Genomic DNA, 19,562 nt, shown 5'->3' on the forward strand with positions numbered 1-19,562 from the left:
TATATGAAAAATGAAATAATATAGTTATATAATTAAAGATGAAAGCCATCTCTCCGAGGCCCCCACAGACTCGGGTACTCACTGAAGGATTCCTGTAGGAGGCCAGGGCGAAGTTGGTGAGGATGCCGGGGTTGACTTCCGGGATGAACTTAGCGGCTGGCCCCTCAGCGCCAGGGCCGAGGGAGTGTTTCTTCACCGCCGCCTCCCCCATCAACACTGGCAGGTACTCCCCGTAGGTGATGTGGTCGTACCCCGCTATCACCATCCGCCTGTAAGTAGTGTCAGATGTTAAGTGATTATAACAACACTGGACTCGTTCCTGTGACCATAATATTGTCATTCACTTCTCTATTTTAGATGCAATACTTTTCCTGTGTATCACCTGAAGATTCGATTCCGCCAGCATATTTCACCAGAAGGTTATATTAGGAGTGGGTAGGTGAGCGTTAGGTTTGGTTAGGTTATGTCAGGTCAGGTCAGGTCAGGTCAGGGTAGGGTAGGTTAGGTTATGTCATGTTAGGTTAGGTTTCATCTTAAGGTAAAATAAGCTAGTGGAGGCAAATCTAAATCTAATTCTTTTCTGTACTGTAGTTCCTGAGTTAGAGAGATCACTGTCAGGCTCTGGGTTGATACTGACTGACAGGAAAAGATACTAAATACTGTACTGTAACTCGAGAGGTCAAAGGTTACTATGAATTGTTCGATATAAAATTAATACCATGAATTATTATTGAAACTCATTCCCTTTTATCTCTCTGGGTAAACAAACCGGTAATACCCTCCTCTCACCACCCAACATCCTATACTGTACACGAGAGGTACACAACTATACACTCTAACATAATATACCCGTATGTATCACTGTCTTCCCCACTGACTGAACAATAGTTTCTGCTTCAAATCGCCGCATATGATCATCACACTCTTAGAGTATCCAGGAATCAGACGACATTCTTGATCGTGTTGGTGGTGTTATTGTCTCAGGGAGGATGAGTCTCGTGTTACAGTCTTTGGTTATAGGGACAAAAACAACCCATTTGTGGATCAAGTTCAAGAGGGAAATTTATCCTTGAGGAGCCAAAGTTTCCAATAATCATGACAGCCTCCCTTAAAAACGACAGGAATTTGGCGTAGCATTAGGCTCGGACCCTAATTGAAATTGTTTACATTCCTCCACCTGGACCCTCAAACCTCCCCCAGAGATATTGACTGCAACCTCAACTTATTATTTCTTATCCTCTCTTCTGCCGGAGTTTGTTTGTCTTGGCAAGAATGTCTGATGAGGCGAGGAGTAACTCTTGTCAAAATTTTAGTTTTAAGTTTGACAATCCTCCATACGCTGAATAATACAAAGTACGAGATGGAGAAAGATACTAGTAGATTATAACAACGTTCCAATAGTATTATTCCTCTGATTCTATGCAAGAGCACCAAAAACTTCGTAAATCATCACAACAGTCTCGCTTCCCCAGACGTCCCTTGACCTGTGAACAAACACTGCTTGCTAGGATACAATTGTCTATGTAATTTTCACTGAATCCAAACACCAACTTGTCATCCACAGGCCAAGCCGCTAGATATACTTATGTTTCAACACCTCACAACCAAGTGTGTTTCCCGTCGTCTTCAGAGATTCATTCGTTTTAAAGTTCGTGAGTGGTCGTGGATAATAGGAGTGTGTCGAGAACTGGCCAGTGTCGCACCTAACACACCCTTCCTCCCAACACACTGATGGAGGTATTACGCAAGTGAGGGGTTTTATTAGGTGTCTCAAAACAGCTAATAGCCCATTTTTATCATCCTTGTTTTAATATAACTGTTTAGTATCGTGTAGATCCAATGTAGGTGATTAAAACTGATGCCCCAAACTGCTCGTCCACGATACTGTGACTGGGGATATAAAACACACACAAACACATCTATTCTTGTTACATATGTGAAGACCGAGGTTAAGGCGGCCCACACCTGTCTTACCCACCACCCTATACCTGCCTCACCCACCACCCCACACCTGTCTCAACACCCCACACCTGCCTCACCCACCACCCCACACCTGCCTCACCCACCACCCCTGCTCTCACCCACCACCCCTGCCTCACCCACCACCCCACACCTGTCTCAACACCCCACACCTGCCTCACCCACCACCCCACACCTCCCCTTCCATGTATTACCAAAGTAAACTAAATAATCATTATCTCCCACAGCTGGTCAGAGTGTCATTAATTGTATTGAACGTGTAACTCACACACAAGCAAACTCTACAATACAATCCCAATAAGACAAGAGGTTGCCAACACGTTAACACTGACACACGGTACGAGTTTAGGGAAGTACCTACTGTCAACACGTTAACACTGACACACGGTACGAGTTTAGGGAAGTACCTACTGTCAACACGTTAACACTGACACACGGTACTTCCAGCAATAACAAACCGGAATGAAGAAGTTATGAAACACCAACCTGACTCTCCCACAGCCAAGCCAGAAGCAAGTCATGTGTGTTGGGTTCGTCCGCAGTGATTCACTTTACACTCTGGACAAAATGTTGCACTGCAGAGGCTTAAATAATATTACCTGAGCACAGAGACTTTACTGTGCTTTATAGTAAACAAGTTGTCCGTTGATTAAGGTTGTTTACTTCTCTAAGCTTAGTGTTGTTCTTATTGTTTACAGTGGTGGTGGTGGTGTGGGAAAACTAAGATCACGTCAAGAGTGTGTGTCTAAACTATAACCCCATGTTGACAGACCCATGGCGACGACACCCGCTACACCTGGTATAATAATATTTAAAAAAATCCAAACAGGCCAGAGGGGTGAAATTACAAACAATGAAATAGTCTTTAAGAATGTTTTGTGGATGTAAGGATTTGTATTCTCAAGAAGGACCAACAGAGCATAGTTAAGTGAGGAGACAATAATGTAAAGAGCTACAATGTTTAGCAGCAGAGAAGAACCATGTTACACAACCACCGTCCTCAAGGCGTCACCACTCACGGAAGTAACATCTACAGAACAGGAAGAGTGAATCAGCATTGTGACGAAGGGTAAAAAAAAGTCATATACCTCAAAGTGAGTGTCAATAAGGTACACTTCTTTAGACAACACGGCCAGGTAAGTGTGTGGAGGTGGAGTTAACACAGTCAACAAGATTTTCCGCCGCTAGTTCGACAGGTTTAGTCACTGAAATTATGTGTCGTTGTCAAGACCGGTTAGGTAGATGTTAAGTCTGACTCATAGTGTCTGGTGAGGGAATTATGGAACCAAGAGAGTAAATGGGGAACAGAGAGAGAGAGAGAGAGAGAGAGAGAGGGGGGGGGGGATCTTAAGTGTTGCGTCATCCTCTTTAGATCGGTAGACGGTAGAAATGGAGAGAGAATGAATCTGAACGAAAGACGATGCAACAGATTAGAGGAGAGGAGAGGAGACAGCAAGGCAACTGAGTTACTGGCTGGTGACAGATGGAAGCAGAACGCCTCTAAGTTATTCCTCTGATACATACCTGTAGTAGTGTTCATACGAGCTTACATACACACTAAATTAACCGAGATGCCTGCTGAATAAGTTTGATTAATTCCTTTACAGTTTTAGTTTTAATTTGACTAAAGTAATACTCTTTTTTCTTTTCTTTTTTCATCTTTTGTAAAACCAACCAATGTCCCAGTTGCAAGATTCACTAATGATCAAAAATACTAAAGTGTATTGTAAATAAAAGTTAAAAATTTTACGAACAACTTTGACGGATAATCATCAAAGCAGACGTGACAAAATCATTATTCCATTAAAGTCGAAGATTCAATCAATGACGAACAGATAGAGGAAGGTAAATCCCTGACTCGGAATATTAACAGCTGGTGATATTACGCCACACTGGGGAGTAGTGTTGGAAATGTTGCCGGGATGTTGACCAACTTAATCATAACTTTTATAAATATAGGATTAAACTTCCCACTTAACACCACACTTCTACAAGAACTTTAAAATTAATCCACAAGATGCCGTGTGCAGCCACCACACCACCTGAAGCAACTTTCAACATTAAAGGCCAGAAAGTATTGTCTACACTGCGCCTTAAAGCCTCGGTAAAAAGCGCATCACCCAACAATAAGCGCCATTAACTCCGCCAGCCATATGCACCACCCATTAACAACCTTGAAAAGATAAAATGAGAATCACAGAAACACGAACACCATTTATAAGCGGCCAATAATTGAGGCAGCCACCAGAGTACAACAGTCCCCCCTCGCAGCGCCACAAACTGCCTCATAGAAAACTCGCCCTCACCACACCACGCTGGCGGCCCTTACGGTGCTGCTGCCGTATGTCGTGCAGGGGATACTGAAGGGTTCCTGCGGCAGTCATGTACAAGACGAAATTCCTGGGCTACAGACGATAGATCTATTAAGGGTGACAACCAGGAGCTGGACAGTAGTGTATGAGAAACACACTATACACGTCACCTGAAGTTTACTATAAGTTACACCTCCACTACTTGCCACTGTTTATATACTCCTACACCTCTACCAGTACCGTAGTCCCTCTGAAACGTAAACAAACCCCCCACTCCCTGTACTGACCTCTTGTGTGTGTCTCCTGTTGACATTTAATCCTAGAAAACACCTCAGTTTCTACCCCCTCCCCCTCCCCTCCACCCATTCTCTCACTTACCTAGCTTCGTTGTAGAGGAGGGAGTCATCGAAGTGTGGGTTGATCTCCGAGAGGGCGTCAACGAGGCGGTTATGTTCCAGTGCCAGCAGCAGTCTCAGGTCCTCAGCCTGTAGAAGAAATACTTGGTTACCCTGACGAAGTGTGAGAGGACAACGAGAACTCTACCTGACAACTAAGGAATGTGGGGGAGAGGGAGGGAGGGGGAGAGGGAAAGAGGGAGGGGGAGAGGGAAAGAGGGAGGGGGGAGGAAGAGAGGGAAAAGGGAGGGGAGAGGGAAAGAGGGAGGGGAGAGGGAAAGAGGGAGGGGAGAAGGAAAGAGGGAGGGGAGAGGGAAAGAGGGAGGGGAGAGGAAAAGAGGGAGGGGGAGGGAGAATTTATTAGAGTGGGGTCGAGACATCATGAAAGGTTCCCAGACATCTTAAACTGGTCATTTCATGTCATTATAAAACATCTACAGGACTTTCATTCTCTTCCTCTTAACAACATTCCACTTCTCGTCCTTATTAACTTGCACTATTTCCACTTCTCGTCCTTATTAACTTACACTATTTCCACTTCTTCTACAGTTAACGTGAGGACAGAACTCAAGTATCTACCATAAGAGCCCTGGTGTCGTGGGAGTCCAAAGCGTCACACTGGTCTCAGTTCAATGACACCGAACTGAAGTTTTATTTACATATGATAAAACAAAACAAAATAAGATCAATTAAATGAAATGAACAAAAATATAAAACATGTGAAGAGACGTAGTGAAGTACTAAGTGTGTCAACAAAAAAAAGAAAGCCATGTATGTACACAGCGTCTCACTGACCCAGTCTTCTCCCTGAGCCATCTGGAAGCAACCCTCCAAGCTCTCGGGCGCCCCACACTTCACCTCCTTCCCTGACTTGACGTCGTTGCCCTCCTCTGCCTTCTCCACCAACTCGGGAGTCCTAAAGAACACAAGAAATATTATAATAGTAACAATAATAAACGCTAATAAATAATAATAATAGTGCCTAATAATAACACTAATATATAATAACTATAAATTAGGCCTATAGACGGTATACAAAATGGTTACAACCTGAATGAACGATATACTGTATAGGGTGACCCAGAAAAATTTTCCCTGCCTCCCTCCAACTCACTGTCTGAGGGGGCAGGGAGTGAGGGAGGGAGGCAAGGAGAGAGAGAGGGAGGGAGGCAAGGAGAGAGAGAGAGAGGAAGGGAGGGAGGGAGGGACATTTTTTCTGGTACACCCTATAGACGTGTTTAATATTGACAGATCTACAATGGTCTCAACACACCATCGAGAAACAGGGACAAAATTTTCAATGTTTACGGTTTAGATCAAGTATAAATTAAAAAAATATATAAAAGTCCAGAAATTAGTTTTAAAATGTAAAGTACGGTTAGGTCAGGTCAGGTCAAGAGATAAGGAAGACTTACTTAAGGTAGCCGAAGTAACCAGCCTTTCTTTCGAAGGCGACCTTGTCTGAGGGGCCATAGACAGGTGTAGCGTCCAGATAGGTGGAGACTAGTGATAAGGATTCCCTGTGTCCTGTGGAGAAACAACTTATTCAATATTCACACGTGTCACAAAGGTCACTATGTCCTCAACACTCGGTACAAACACAAAAAATATATTAAATTACCGCGGAAAGAACTATGGCACAGTTCCTCATGCTTCATATTCGCCAGTTGACGGTTCATATAACAAGGCCATGGTAACAGTCAGACCAAATGATAAACGCTCACGACACAGGAACAAGTCAACAAGGAGAGGGGGTGGACACCAGCGCCCTCACTGGCATGCGGTGAACACAAACATGACCCATTAAATGCATCGACGCACGATTAACGTTGACTTAATGTGATTTGTTGTGGCATTCTCGTTGACAAATAACTTCACAGGACTAACATGGAGGAGAAGAGCCTTTATTCATAACATATCTAAGTTAAATTACTTCAATTAACCGATGACAGTAGACTACACACCATGGTACACAACAGCTTCCCAATTTGAGGTGGTAATACACTATACTGCACACACCAAACTTCAGGAGACACTGCCCACGTACACAAATTCTTGAAAATTATCAACATATAACACTGTTTGCTCAGCCTTATACAGAGTTCAATTAATGCTGTGTACAAGTTTATATAACGCGTATACAACATTAACTAAAACAAATTCAATCAATATTCTCATTTTACAAAACTATTAACACATCTTACCATCAAGTCCTGTGCTAACTTGTCTACAAACTAATAATGAAAATACAGCCACGTTAATCACATCATGAAGACCACCTCCACACCTTATTATTTCACCTGATAATAAAACATCCTCACACTATATCCTAGACTCTCTGGTTTTCGTCGAGATTTACAAACGTTCGTACGCTTCCTTGCAAATCAGAGAGTAAGATCACCTACCCGGTTAATCTGAGCGAAATCACAGAAAAAAAACACTTAAGGAATTGAAAAAAACTACGGCCAAACTCTTACATAAGTTAACTGAACAATAGTTTGGGGTTAAAATTATGTTCGTGACACTATTTTTCTTTATTAACTTTGGTGCACAAGAAACGAGGAATATAAGTTGTACAAGCTTTGTGATTCCGGGACCAGAACTTAGTTACAACAAATGGGGGAAGTGTTTGGTGGAGGGAGGAAGCGGAGGGAAAAGTTTGGTGTGTGGCTGGTCGCCTCCCTCACGCTCCCTGCAACCAAATTTAACCAACGACAGCACGACCGTCCCTCTGCCTTGTTTCCTCAAGTTTAAATCCTGCCAATGGTCGGCTGCTCGATTTGTGCTTCATGAGGCGAGAATAAACTACTTTCGAGTTGGGTAGTGTCAGCACCAGTGACCAGGGGATGGCTGTGTGGGGGTAGTGTCAGCACCAGTGACCAGGGGGTGGCTGTGTGGGGGTAGTGTCAGCACCAGTGACCAGGGGTGGCTGTGTGGGGGTAGTGTCAGCACCAGTGACCAGGGGGTGGCTGTGTGGGGGTAGTGTCAGCACCAGTGACCAGGGGGTGGCTGTGTGGGGTAGTGTGTGTGGCTGTGTGGGGGTAGTGTCAGCACCAGCGACCAGGGTGGCTGTGTGGGGTGAGTGTCAGCACCAGTGACCAGGTGGCTGTGTGGGGGTAGTGTCAGCACCAGTGACCAGGGGTGGCTGTGTGGGGGTAGTGTCAGTGACCAGGGGTGGCTGTGTGGGGTAGTGTCAGCACCAGTGACCAGGGGTGGCTGTGTGGGGTAGTGGCACCAGTGACCAGGGGTGGCTGTGTGGGGTAGTGTCAGCGACCAGTGTCAGCACCAGTGACCAGGGGTGGCTGTGTGGGGGTGTCAGTGGGTGGCAGTGTCAGCACCAGTGACCAGGGGTGGCTGTGTGGGGGTAGTGTCAGCACCAGTGACCAGGGGTGGCTGTGTGGGGTAGTGTCAGCACCAGTGACCAGGGGGTGGCTGTGTGGGGAAGTGTCAGCACCAGTGACCAGGGGTGGCTGTGTGGGGGTAGTGTCAGCACCAGTGACCAGGGGGTGGCTGTGTGGGGTAGTGTCAGCACCAGTGACCAGGGGTGGCTGTGTGGGGTAGTGTCAGCACCAGTGACCAGGGGTGGCTGTGTGGGGGGCAGCGACCAGGGGGTGGCTGTGGGGGTAGTGTCAGCACCAGCGACCAGGGGGGTGGCTGTGTGGGGGTAGTGTCAGCACCAGTGACCAGGGGTGGCTGTGTGGGGTAGTGTCAGCACCAGTGACCAGGGGTGGCTGTGTAGTGTCAGCACCAGTGACCAGGGGGGTGGCTGTGTGGGGTAGTGTCAGCACCAGTGACCAGGTGGCTGTGTGGGGGGTAGTGTCAGCACCAGTGACTGTGTGGGGGTAGTGTCAGCACCAGGACCAGGGGTGGCTGTGTGGGGGTAGTGTCAGCACCAGTGACCAGGGGGTGGCTGTGTGGGGGTAGTGTCAGCACCAGTGACCAGGGGGTGGCTGTGGGGGTAGTGTCAGTGACCAGGGGTGGCTGTGTGGGGGTAGTGTCAGCACCAGTGACCAGGGGGTGGCTGTGTGGGGGTAGTGTCAGCACCAGTGACCAGGGGTGGCTGTGTGGGGTAGTGTCAGCACCAGTGACCAGGGGTGGCTGTGTGGGGGTGTCAGTGTGGCCAGCACCCAGTGACCAGGGGGTGGCTGTGTGGGGGTAGTGTCAGCACCAGTGACCAGGGGGTGGCTGTGTGGGGGTAGTGTCAGCACCAGTGACCAGGGGGTGGCTGTGTGGGGGTAGTGCCAGCACCAGTGACCAGGGGGTGGCTGTGTGAGGGTAGTGTTAAAGGATAAAGGACTGTCTAATACTCTCTCTCCATCGTTACATAAACAGTACATAAGTAGGAAGTCATGTTAATTGGGAGTTGGTGGATGTACACACACCAACAAGTATCTTCACGGATCCGATGAATTTCACAATGAACACTGTGACTCCTGTTGTCTCGGTAGGGTTGTCAAAATCCTCCGTCCATCGTGTCACATTGTCTCACACAAAATCGTAAAGATACTTTTTGAAGCATTCTGTGTGTGTGTGTGTGTATGTGTGTGTGCGCGTTAGTAATGAGGTCATAGCGCAGTGCAGTATCGGAGTAGCGTGTTCACGGGTTCCGAGCCTTTGAGAATCTGGACCCGATATCAATCACACGAGACAAACAGCTGGAGACTCGGCTGGTTGCCTTAAAGTGGAGCAATGTTCTGGTAGATCGTTACGTCCACACCAACAGATGTTCCGCAGCACCACACAATACCAGAACCAACACGACCCTAGCCAGAACCCAGTACCACAACACGACCCTCGCCAGAACCCAGTACCACAACACGACCCTCGCCAGAACCCAGTACCACAACACGACCCTCGCCAGAACCCAGTACCACAACACGATCCTCCCCAGAACCCAGTACCACAACACGACCCTCGCCAGAACCCAGTACCACAACACGATCCTCCAGAACCCAGTACCACAACACGACCCCTCAGAACCCAGTACCACAACACGATCCTCCCAAGACCCAGTACCGCAGACCCCGCCAGAACCCAGTACCCAGCACCAGAACAGTACCACGACCCTCGCGAACCCAGTACCACAACACGACCCTCGCCAGAACCAGTACCACAACACGATCCTCCCCAGAACCCAGTACCACACACGACCTCCTCCCACAGTACCACAACACGAGAACCCAGTACCACAACAACAGAACGAACCCTCGCCAGAACCCAGTACCACAACACGACCCTCCCAGAGTACCCACGACCTCCCCAGAACCCAGTACCACAACACGACCCTCCCAGAACCCAGTACCACAACACGACCCTCCACCAGCGACCCTCACCCAGACCCTCAGAACCAGTACCACAACACGACCCTCCCAGAACCCAGTACCACAACACGATCCTCCCCAGAACCCAGTACCACAACACGACCCCTCAGAACCTGCCAGTACCACAACACGACCCTCGCCAGAACCCAGTACCACAACTTGACCCTCCCAGAACCAGTACCACAACACGACCCCCAGAACCCAGTACTCCCAGAAACCCAGTACCACAACACGACCCTCGCCAGAACCCAGTACCACAACACGACCCTCGCCAGAACCCAGTACCACAACGACCCTCGCCAGAACCCAGTACCACAACACGATCCTCCCCAGAACAGTACCACAACACGACCCCCACAGTACCACTCCCTCGCCAGAACCCAGTACCACAACAGACCCTCGCCAGAACCCAGTACCACAACACGACCTCCCGTGAGACAGTACCACAACACGACCCTCGCCAGAACCCAGTACCACACGACAGAACCCAGTACGACCCTCCAGAACCCAGTACCACACCCCTCAGAACCCAGTACCACAACACGACCTCGCCAGAACCCAGTACCACAACGACCCTCCAGAACCCAGTACCACGCCACGACCCTCGCCAGAACCCAGTACCACAACACGACCCTCGCCAGAACCCAGTACCACAACACGACCCTCGCCAGAACCCAGTACCACAACACGACCCTCGCCAGTGTAATGATTGAATATCAGACCACAGCTTACAGCCCAGAGAATTACATCACATATAGACAGTGTGTGTGTGTGTGTGTGTGTGTGTGTGTGTAGAGACCTAGAGGTACCCAACATACCAAGTTGACACACCCTAGGCCAAGACCCAAGGGACCTGACCTCGCCCGCTAATGACTTGAGTTAGCCGGGTGACCTGACCTACCAAGACACCTGGGCATGACCACACCGGGACACAGGTATCCAGATCTAACCAGTTTAGTGTTAACTGGCTAAGGTCAAACGCCGGCTGTGAGCTCCCATATAAAACTCCCCAGTCCTGCCCACGCTATCATTCTCATTCTGATTCGTCTGATTCTGGTTGCTATTCGGTTCATTCAGCTCATTCAGGTCATTGAGAGGTCATTCTGGTCACTCACCCAGTCACGCTCTTCCTCCCACCAGGTTGAGGGGGGGGGGGACATCCCGACCTCACCAGCTAAGCAAAGTCACAGCCAAGCACCCACTGGGCCTACGTCAGGTTACACGTGAGTCTTGTCAGAACTATCCCTAGGGTGAGTTACCTACTGTGGGAAGTGTATTCCTTTCATGTTTGTGTCCGAGCCAGTGTCGAGTAACGTAACATAATGTGCTAATACCCCGATATAATAATGATGTTAATGTGTCCATGTCATTGAGTGAATTAATAAATAGTTGTATCGAAATGGTGTTTAACAATTTGTCCCTTAAGAATGTACTAAGTGATACGTAATATATGTGTATTGACATATGAGATAAGATAAGTGTATTGTCAGTGTGAATAACTAACCGAGCACGCTACCAAACTTTCCTATCTTTACATTCCTTCTACTATAAATATTCTACCTATATGTAATATCCTCTTCTGGTGAGTTTTGTCTCATTACACCAGAAACCAGTACCACAACACGACCCTCGCCAGAACCCAGTACCACAACACGACCCTCGCCAGAACCCAGTACCACAACACGACCCTCGCCAGAACCCAGTACCACAACACGACCCTCGCCAGAACCCAGTACCACAACACGACCCTCGCCAGAACCCAGTACCACAACACGATCCTCCCCAGAACCCAGTACCACAACACGACCCTCGCCAGAACCCAGTACCACAACACGATCCTCCCCAGAACCCAGTACCACAACACGACCCTCGCCAGAACCCAGTACCCCGACCCCAGTACCACGACCCTCGCCAGAACCAAACAACAATACCACAACACGACAGAACCCAGTACCACAACGACCTCCCCTCCCCAGAACCCAGTACCACAACACGACCTCCAGAACTACAACACGAAACCAGTACCACAACACGACCCCTCAGAACCCAGTACCACAACACGACCTGCCACGAACCAGTCACACGACCTCGCGAACCAGTACCACAACACGACCTCGCCAGAACCAGTACCACAACCGCTAGAACCCAGTAACACGACTCTCAGAACCCAGTACCACAACACACGACCCTCGCCAGAACCAGTACCACAACACGACCTCCCAGAGTACCACACGACCTCCGCCAGAACCCAGTACCACAACACGACCTCGCCAGAACCCAGTACCACAACACGACCCTCCACCAGCGATTCACCCAGACCCTCAGAACCAGTACCACAACACGACCCTCGCCAGAAACCAGTACCACAACACGACCTCGCCAGAACCCAGTACCACAACACGACCCCTCAGAAACCAGTACCACAACACGACCCTCGCCAGAACCCAGTACCACAACACGACCCTCGCCAGAACCCAGTACCACAACACGACCCTCGCCAGAACCCAGTACCACAACACGACCCTCGCCAGAACCCAGTACCACAACACGACCCTCGCCAGAACCCAGTACCACAACACGATCCTCCCCAGAACCCAGTACCACAACACGACCCTCGCCAGAACCCAGTACCACAACACGATCCTCCCCAGAACCCAGTACCACAACACGACCCTCACCAAGACTCAGCGGAAACACGACCCAAATTATTAAATGACAGACTTCTACTGACATGTTAGGATACACACGTATCTAACCTCTGACTGACTGACTGACTGACACACACGGTAACATGTATAGACACGGCGAGAATGTTTGCCCTTACTTGTGGGACACTCCAAACATCGACAAGCGAGGACAGTGTTTAAGGAAGCGTGTATAACAGTTTTCTGAAACACCCTGTAAATACACGACTCTGATAAATTACTTAAGAGAAATAAAAGTTTTCAATAGACGAGAAAAATTGTGAAAGGGAAGGCGAGGAGGTGGTGGCGACAGGTGCCAGCCAGCTGTACACTCCATAGAAATACCAACATTGAATTATTGTTGTGTGAGTGAGTGGGGTTAGCTCACCTGTTAAAATAACTAGACCCACATGCTCTAGTACCTACACAGTAAACAACAACAACAACCAAAAATAAGAAAAGTAATATTATAAACAAAGAATTTATAATAACAGTAAATATTCAACTGTATAAAGACTTGGGGAATAAGACAGAAGGTTGTCTGTTGTTCAGTAAAGTCGCTCATGTATTCTATAAAGCTCTTGTTAATAATCAAAAGTGACGTTTAGTTTGAGGGCCAGGCAGGGTATGGGTACACCTGAGTCTTTGAGGCACCGTCTTGACTCCCCTTATCCTCACATGACCTTTTCTTTATATGCTGCTCAACGTTCCCGCCAAGGAGCTGACAACCTTCCCACCACCACTGAATCCTTTTATAGTCTTAACGGGATATAAACAAGACTGCCACAAACTGAAGGAGATTAATGCTTCAAAAATATTTAAATTCTGTCAAGGTATCACGTCCCTGACACCTGAAGCTGACGATAAAAGACTCTGTGTGTGGGAGATGTTGGTACAGTGTATTTCAACACACTTGTGTCAACTGGTTGGGAAAGTGGATGAAATATTCAAGAGGGTTAACCGAGAACAAGCAAACGTGGCCATGTTCTCCACGGCGGTGTGAAGAGCCTGCGGGACTGACTGACGACAATAACAATTATTATGATAACATATAAGCAAGAGACGAGACCCGCCCTCTAGTTCTGACGACGCTCACTAACAACAGACCAAGTGGCCTGAAGCCTCTCAAGAGGACAATAACTTGGCGTGGCTTAAGTGGTGGGACGAGTCATGTGTGGCCGCTCGCCCTCCAAACACACACTCGCGGTTATTTCACCTCTCCTCTAAAGGTCTGATGCGTCAGTGTAGTGGAGACAACACAGACTGGTTAAGCTGGCGGGCTAATGTCACCTTTAATATAGGTCTGCTGGGATACCGTCTGTGTATATACGCCTTCCACTGACAGTCATAAGCATCATTAGTCATTTCCCAAACTAATTATCGTCCTAATTACTTGAAGCTTCTACCAACTCTCCAACACAATGCTTCCACGACCAGAATTACCACACAGGAGAGGTGACAAGACCTTCCCCTGGCTTGTCATCATCCAAAGGACCAGTTAACAATTCTCAGTAGTGAAGAACTCCCGTTTGTACGTTAATCTCTCCATCCTACCACCTTACTCATTCCATTCCATCCTCATTCCCCCGCCATCCCCTCTCCAGCTCAAACCCCTATCATCCCATACTACATTTCACTTCCATACCACCTCAATTTCACCTCTATCCCCAGCCCCACCTCATCTACTCAGTGTTAACAGTAGAGAATAGTTAGTCTTTTAAGGTGTGTGGTGGTCGTGGCTGGCTTTACCCAACACACTCGAGTAGAAGAGAGCAGCGGCCGAGTCATTGCAAGTTACTCAATCTTTCTCTCAAGTCGAGGATGGCGACTCACTCCCACCCTGATGGAAATACTGCCAGACTTTTTAAGTGCCAGGAGATGACTCTTATCCTACTTTGAGGTCCTCCTCCAAACGCATCTCTCTCTCTCTCTCTCCTAGGAAAAGAGGTGGGGAGGAAGGAAGGGATGAGATGAGGAGAGACAGGAGGGGAAGAGAGGAGGATGGGGAGGAATGGGGGATGGAAGGGAGGGAGGAAGGAAAGGGGTGAGGATGGAAGGGGGTGAGATTGGAAGTGGAGAGAAGAGATGATGAAAGAAAAGAGGGAGGAGGTCTGAAGGTGTACCAGGATTGACAAGAGACCCATGATGTGACGCTAACACCTCCCAAGGACTTCACACACCCTTAACACTGTCCACAATAAAACGTGTCGACAGTTTCCCCATCCTGTAAAATAATGAACTACGAGATTTCAGTGGATTTATTTTTACAGTTGGTAATCTGTCTTCGTGGCTGATGTAATTGACACCAAACATAAGAAATTAAAATACTATAACTGACCTAGGATTGCCTGGGCACGGGCCGACCTTCTGAAGTTGATGCAGGGCACAGCTGAGGACATAGGGTCATCTTCCTCAACTGGGATAGGCGCGCAGTCCTCAGCCTCGGGACTTAAACAACAGTCAACATCTTGGGCTTGTGGCGACTCCTGCAAGACACCAACAACACAACAGGGTCACAAACATTACCGTTACACTATACTGAACATTCCAACACAAAGCTGTATCATTAACTCACCTGGAACACTTTAATACCTGACCAAACACTATACCTGTTAACCTGTCTCCCCCCTCCCCCACCCTCTCATGACCCAACACTCTCCTCAACACTTGACTACTACTCTACTTTCATCAGCCCTTCCTTCTACCTCCACCCTGGCCTCCCTCCCTTGCCTCCACCCCAGACTCCACACCCACCGGTATGCTGAATGTGTCTCGCTGGATGAAATGAGACCACTCAGAGAAGAGCCCCGTCACGGCAGGTTTCTTAAGGTACTTCCTCAGCAGCTGGGCCACCTGGCGGGCTGACGGCAGCGTCTTCTCCCCATTCACTGACCCACGAGGCGAGAATCCTGTAAATATGACACAAAACACATCATCAAGTACAGTAAATGGAAACTATGTCACAACTAGCATAATTGTGATGGTGTAAACTAAAAAAAAAACAATAAAAATGTTAATTAAATAGAAAACTGTAAAATCTCGAAGTTATTTTCACAGGCAAATGTATGAATTTATATAAAACAATGCTCAGGTGCAGCCTTTTACCTGCAACCTACACCAGTTAATTGTTCATCCACGTTAGAGAGTACCTGAAGCCATTTACATACAATAACCTAGTTTATAATTGTCACACCAACGCTACATTCTAAACTCAAGACAATATAATGAAATATTACAGTGTCGTAATGTAGCAATACTGTAATATTGTTCAGTAATATCATCATACAAGCTTACAATAGGTTCAGCATACGTGTACGTAGACAATGCAGGTATACAGTTCAGTATGTGTGTAGACCATGCAGGTACCTATAATGTGTAGAGAGACCGTGTAGAAATATAACAATAATAAGAAGTAAGACATTCGACGATGGACAGCCAACAAAGCCATTGTTGCTGGCCACTGACCTTACATTAACAGGTACTGTAAAGGCTGGTCCCACCGTGTGCTGCTAGTGTACAACATGTCTACTGGTGTGCTGTACATTAGTCCTTTTCATCAAGTTATGACACACTGTAGTAGTATTGTTATAACACAATGTTGCTGCTGTTAGTGACGAGAATACACGTTTCAGGGTCACTACATAATATCACCTCTGTTCTCTAACTATCGTGTATGTAATTAACCTTATGTTAACAGCAAATAATGCATTGTGCATCACTAGTTATACAACCCTAACCTGCTTATATGATATAAGGTTTAATACTGTACTATATGGGCGTATAAAATAGTTCTACATGGTGAAGTTGTAGGGAACGAAGGAAAAGAACTGGTCTCATCTATACTCCTCCCCCCTTTTTATGTAGAAACAAGATAGAGGTGAAGGAATGAAGTTAATGTGTCATGGTTGTGTCATGGGTTGGTTATTGTCTGTCGACACAGGCACTAGAGTGTATTGCACTGTCAGTCCTACGTTCCCTATGCCGGCAAGAAAGAGGGCCGGGATATCAGTTGCCCCACTGTCTTGGTTGAAGGTTTTAAAGACCACAAGGGCAATTCACTCCCAAGAACAGCAGTTTGGTATGGCGAAAAGAAGAGGTTAAGAATCAGATTTGGAATGATCTGCAGGAGGAGAGTGGTCGTGTGGTCTGAGGTAGGCTTGACCGCTAGGCCTAGGCTTTTCCCCTCACATACACACTGAGCTGGGATGCCCGGCTGAGCATCAACAGGATAAAATAACGTTAATTCCCTATTATTATGCATGGATCAGCCCGGCTTCCCTCTCTCTCGTCCACACCTCCCTCCCTACTCCAGCCCGGCCTCCCCTACTCGAACCCGGCCTCCCCTACTCCAGCCCGGCCTCCTTACTCCAAACTGGCCTCCCCCTTCCCTGCATCTCTGCCCGGCCTCCCTTCTTTCTTGCCCAACCCATTCCCTCCCTTCCTGATCAGCCTGGGCCCCCCTACTCCAGTCTGGCCTCCCCCTCCCCTTCCTTACTCCAGCCCGCCAGCCCTCCCTCCCTTCCCCCCACTCCAGCCTTGGCCTCCCCACTCCAGCCCGGCCTCCTTCCCTTCCCTGGCCCCAGCCCGGCCTCCCCACCCAACCCCTGGCCTCCCTCCCTTCCACTCCAGCCCGGCCTCCCCACTCCAGCCCGGCCTCCCCATCATAGCCCGGCCTCCCCACTCCAGCCCGGCCTCCCCTACTCCAGCCCGGCCTCCCTCCCTTCCTTACTCCAGCCCGGCCTCCTGCCCTCCCTAAGCCCCGTATTAAATGAACTACACACACACGTTCCCAGGACTATACCATACATGTCAAGGACTAATACCACAGCTACAGTACTTACCATCACTGCCAGACACAGCGGGTTGGAGCCTGAGGAACTTGGAGCCAATAGAGCCCAGGTCAGGCGACTCCTGGTTGACGCACGAGCCGTCCACGTTGGGGTAAGGTGACCCGACCATACACCTGAACGACATCACTGAAAGACAACATGGTAATTAGTACATCTGTACATTTGGTTGTGGTTTACGATCATAGTTAATACAAAACCATTTTATATATTTATCTTAATCCGTAGTTTAACATAATAACTGTGGGTAAAAGGTAATACTCATTTCTTAATCGATGTTTCAATAAGTTACATAAAGCCATCTTCATGTAGCATTACAGAATACATACAAAATACAGTTTATATATATATATATTATTCAGCAAGTCTTCCTCGCGACTATTGTGGGGTTATGCCCTTCTTAACCTCGCCTCTCACCACCAACCACGGGGGTTACTTATTCTGGCACTTTGTAAACTCTACTCTGTAATCCTATTGCGCTACCGCTCACAGGGTGAATATGGGGTGCACAATAAACTAGCCGCTGTAAGTGGCAAAATTCAAAATTAATTCCTCCACCACCAACCTCTCCCACCCACCAGCAGCAGCCTTCTCCACCACCACCAGCAGCCTCTCCACCACCACCAGCGCAACCTCTCTCCACCACCACCAGCAACCTCCACCACCACAGCAACCTCTCCACCACCACCAGCAACCTCTCCACCACCACCAGCACCCTTCCACCACCACCTCACCACCACCTCTTCCACCACCACCACCACCACCTCTGCACCACCACTCAGCAGCCTCTCCACCACCACCAGCAACCTCTCCACCACGTCACGCCCACCACTCACCACACCAGCAATCCCTCCACCACCACCAGCAACCTCCACCACCACTCAATTGCAGCGAAACCTCCACCACCACAGCAACCTCCACCACAGCAGCCTCCACACCACCACCAGCCTCCACCACCACACCACCACCCCACCACCAGCCCACCACCACACCAACCCTCTCCACACCCTCTCCACCACCACCACCAGCAGCCTCTCCAGACACCACCAGCAACCTCTCTCCACCACCAGCTCACAGCAACCTCCCACCACCACACCAGCAGCAGCCCTCTCCACCACCACCAGCCTGCCTCAGAAGCAGCCTCTCCACCACCACCAGCAGCCTCTCCACCACCACCACCAGCAACCCCGCCTGGCTCACCAGGCAACCTCCCACCACCACTCAACACCACCTTCACCACCAGCCTCTCCACCACCACCCTCTCCACCACCAATGCCTCACCAACAGGCCTGTTGCCATCACACCACCACCACCAGCAACCTCTCCACCACCACCCTCTCCACCACCACCAGCCTCTCCTCCACCACCACCAGCCGTCGTGACTCACCTAGACCCAGGTCCTCAGCCAGGTCTTTATCCAGGTTAATGAGGGGGATGACATGCTTCTCCAGGCCAGACAGCAGCCACGCCCCGCGGCACCTCTTCCCCACCCGAGTCTTACGGATCAAGTCCACGATCACCTGCGACGCCGCCTCCAACAGCTGCCCCGTTCGTGTTACCTGAAGGAGGGAGAATGTTACGTTACCTGAAGGAGGGAGGTGGTTACGTTACCTGAAGGAGGAAGGATGTTACATTACCTGAAGGAGGGAGAATGTTACGTTACCTAAAGAAGGAAGGTGGTTACGTTACCTGAAGGAGGAACGAGGTTACGTTACCTGAAGGAAGGAGAATGTTACGTTACCTGAAGGAGGAAGGATGTTACGTTACCTGAAGGAGGAAGGATGTTACGTTACCTGAAGGAGGAAGGATGTTACGTTACCTGAAGAAGGTAGGATGTTACGTTACCTGAAGGAGGAAGTATGTTACGTTACCTGAAGGAGGTAGGATGTTACGTTACCTGAAGGAGGGCGAATGTTACGTTACCTGAAGGAGGAAAGAGGTTACGTTACCTGAAGGAGGAAAAAGGTTACGTTACCTGAAGGAGGTAGGAGGTTACATTACCTGAAGGAGGGAGGTGGTTACG

General features: G+C 48.7%; 1 protein-coding gene across 1 annotated transcript in view; it reads right to left on the reverse strand.

Moving 5' to 3' along the window:
- The window catches only part of LOC121860123 (peroxidase-like), a 36,543-nt gene that overhangs the window by 8,837 nt on the left and 8,144 nt on the right, over positions 1–19,562 (reverse strand). The window contains exons 3-10 of the mRNA XM_042357156.1: positions 18,927–19,098; positions 17,534–17,668; positions 15,447–15,601; positions 15,031–15,178; positions 6,103–6,214; positions 5,483–5,603; positions 4,671–4,777; positions 83–269 (exon numbers count right to left, since the gene is read on the reverse strand). Coding sequence (XP_042213090.1) covers positions 83–269; positions 4,671–4,777; positions 5,483–5,603; positions 6,103–6,214; positions 15,031–15,178; positions 15,447–15,601; positions 17,534–17,668; positions 18,927–19,098 — 1,137 coding nt within the window. The remainder of the gene's footprint in view (positions 1–82; positions 270–4,670; positions 4,778–5,482; positions 5,604–6,102; positions 6,215–15,030; positions 15,179–15,446; positions 15,602–17,533; positions 17,669–18,926; positions 19,099–19,562) is intronic.

Source organism: Homarus americanus, unplaced genomic scaffold (assembly GCF_018991925.1).
Source record: "Homarus americanus isolate GMGI-L3 unplaced genomic scaffold, GMGI_Hamer_2.0 scaffold5831, whole genome shotgun sequence".
NCBI classification, from domain to species: Eukaryota; Metazoa; Arthropoda; class Malacostraca; order Decapoda; family Nephropidae; genus Homarus; species Homarus americanus.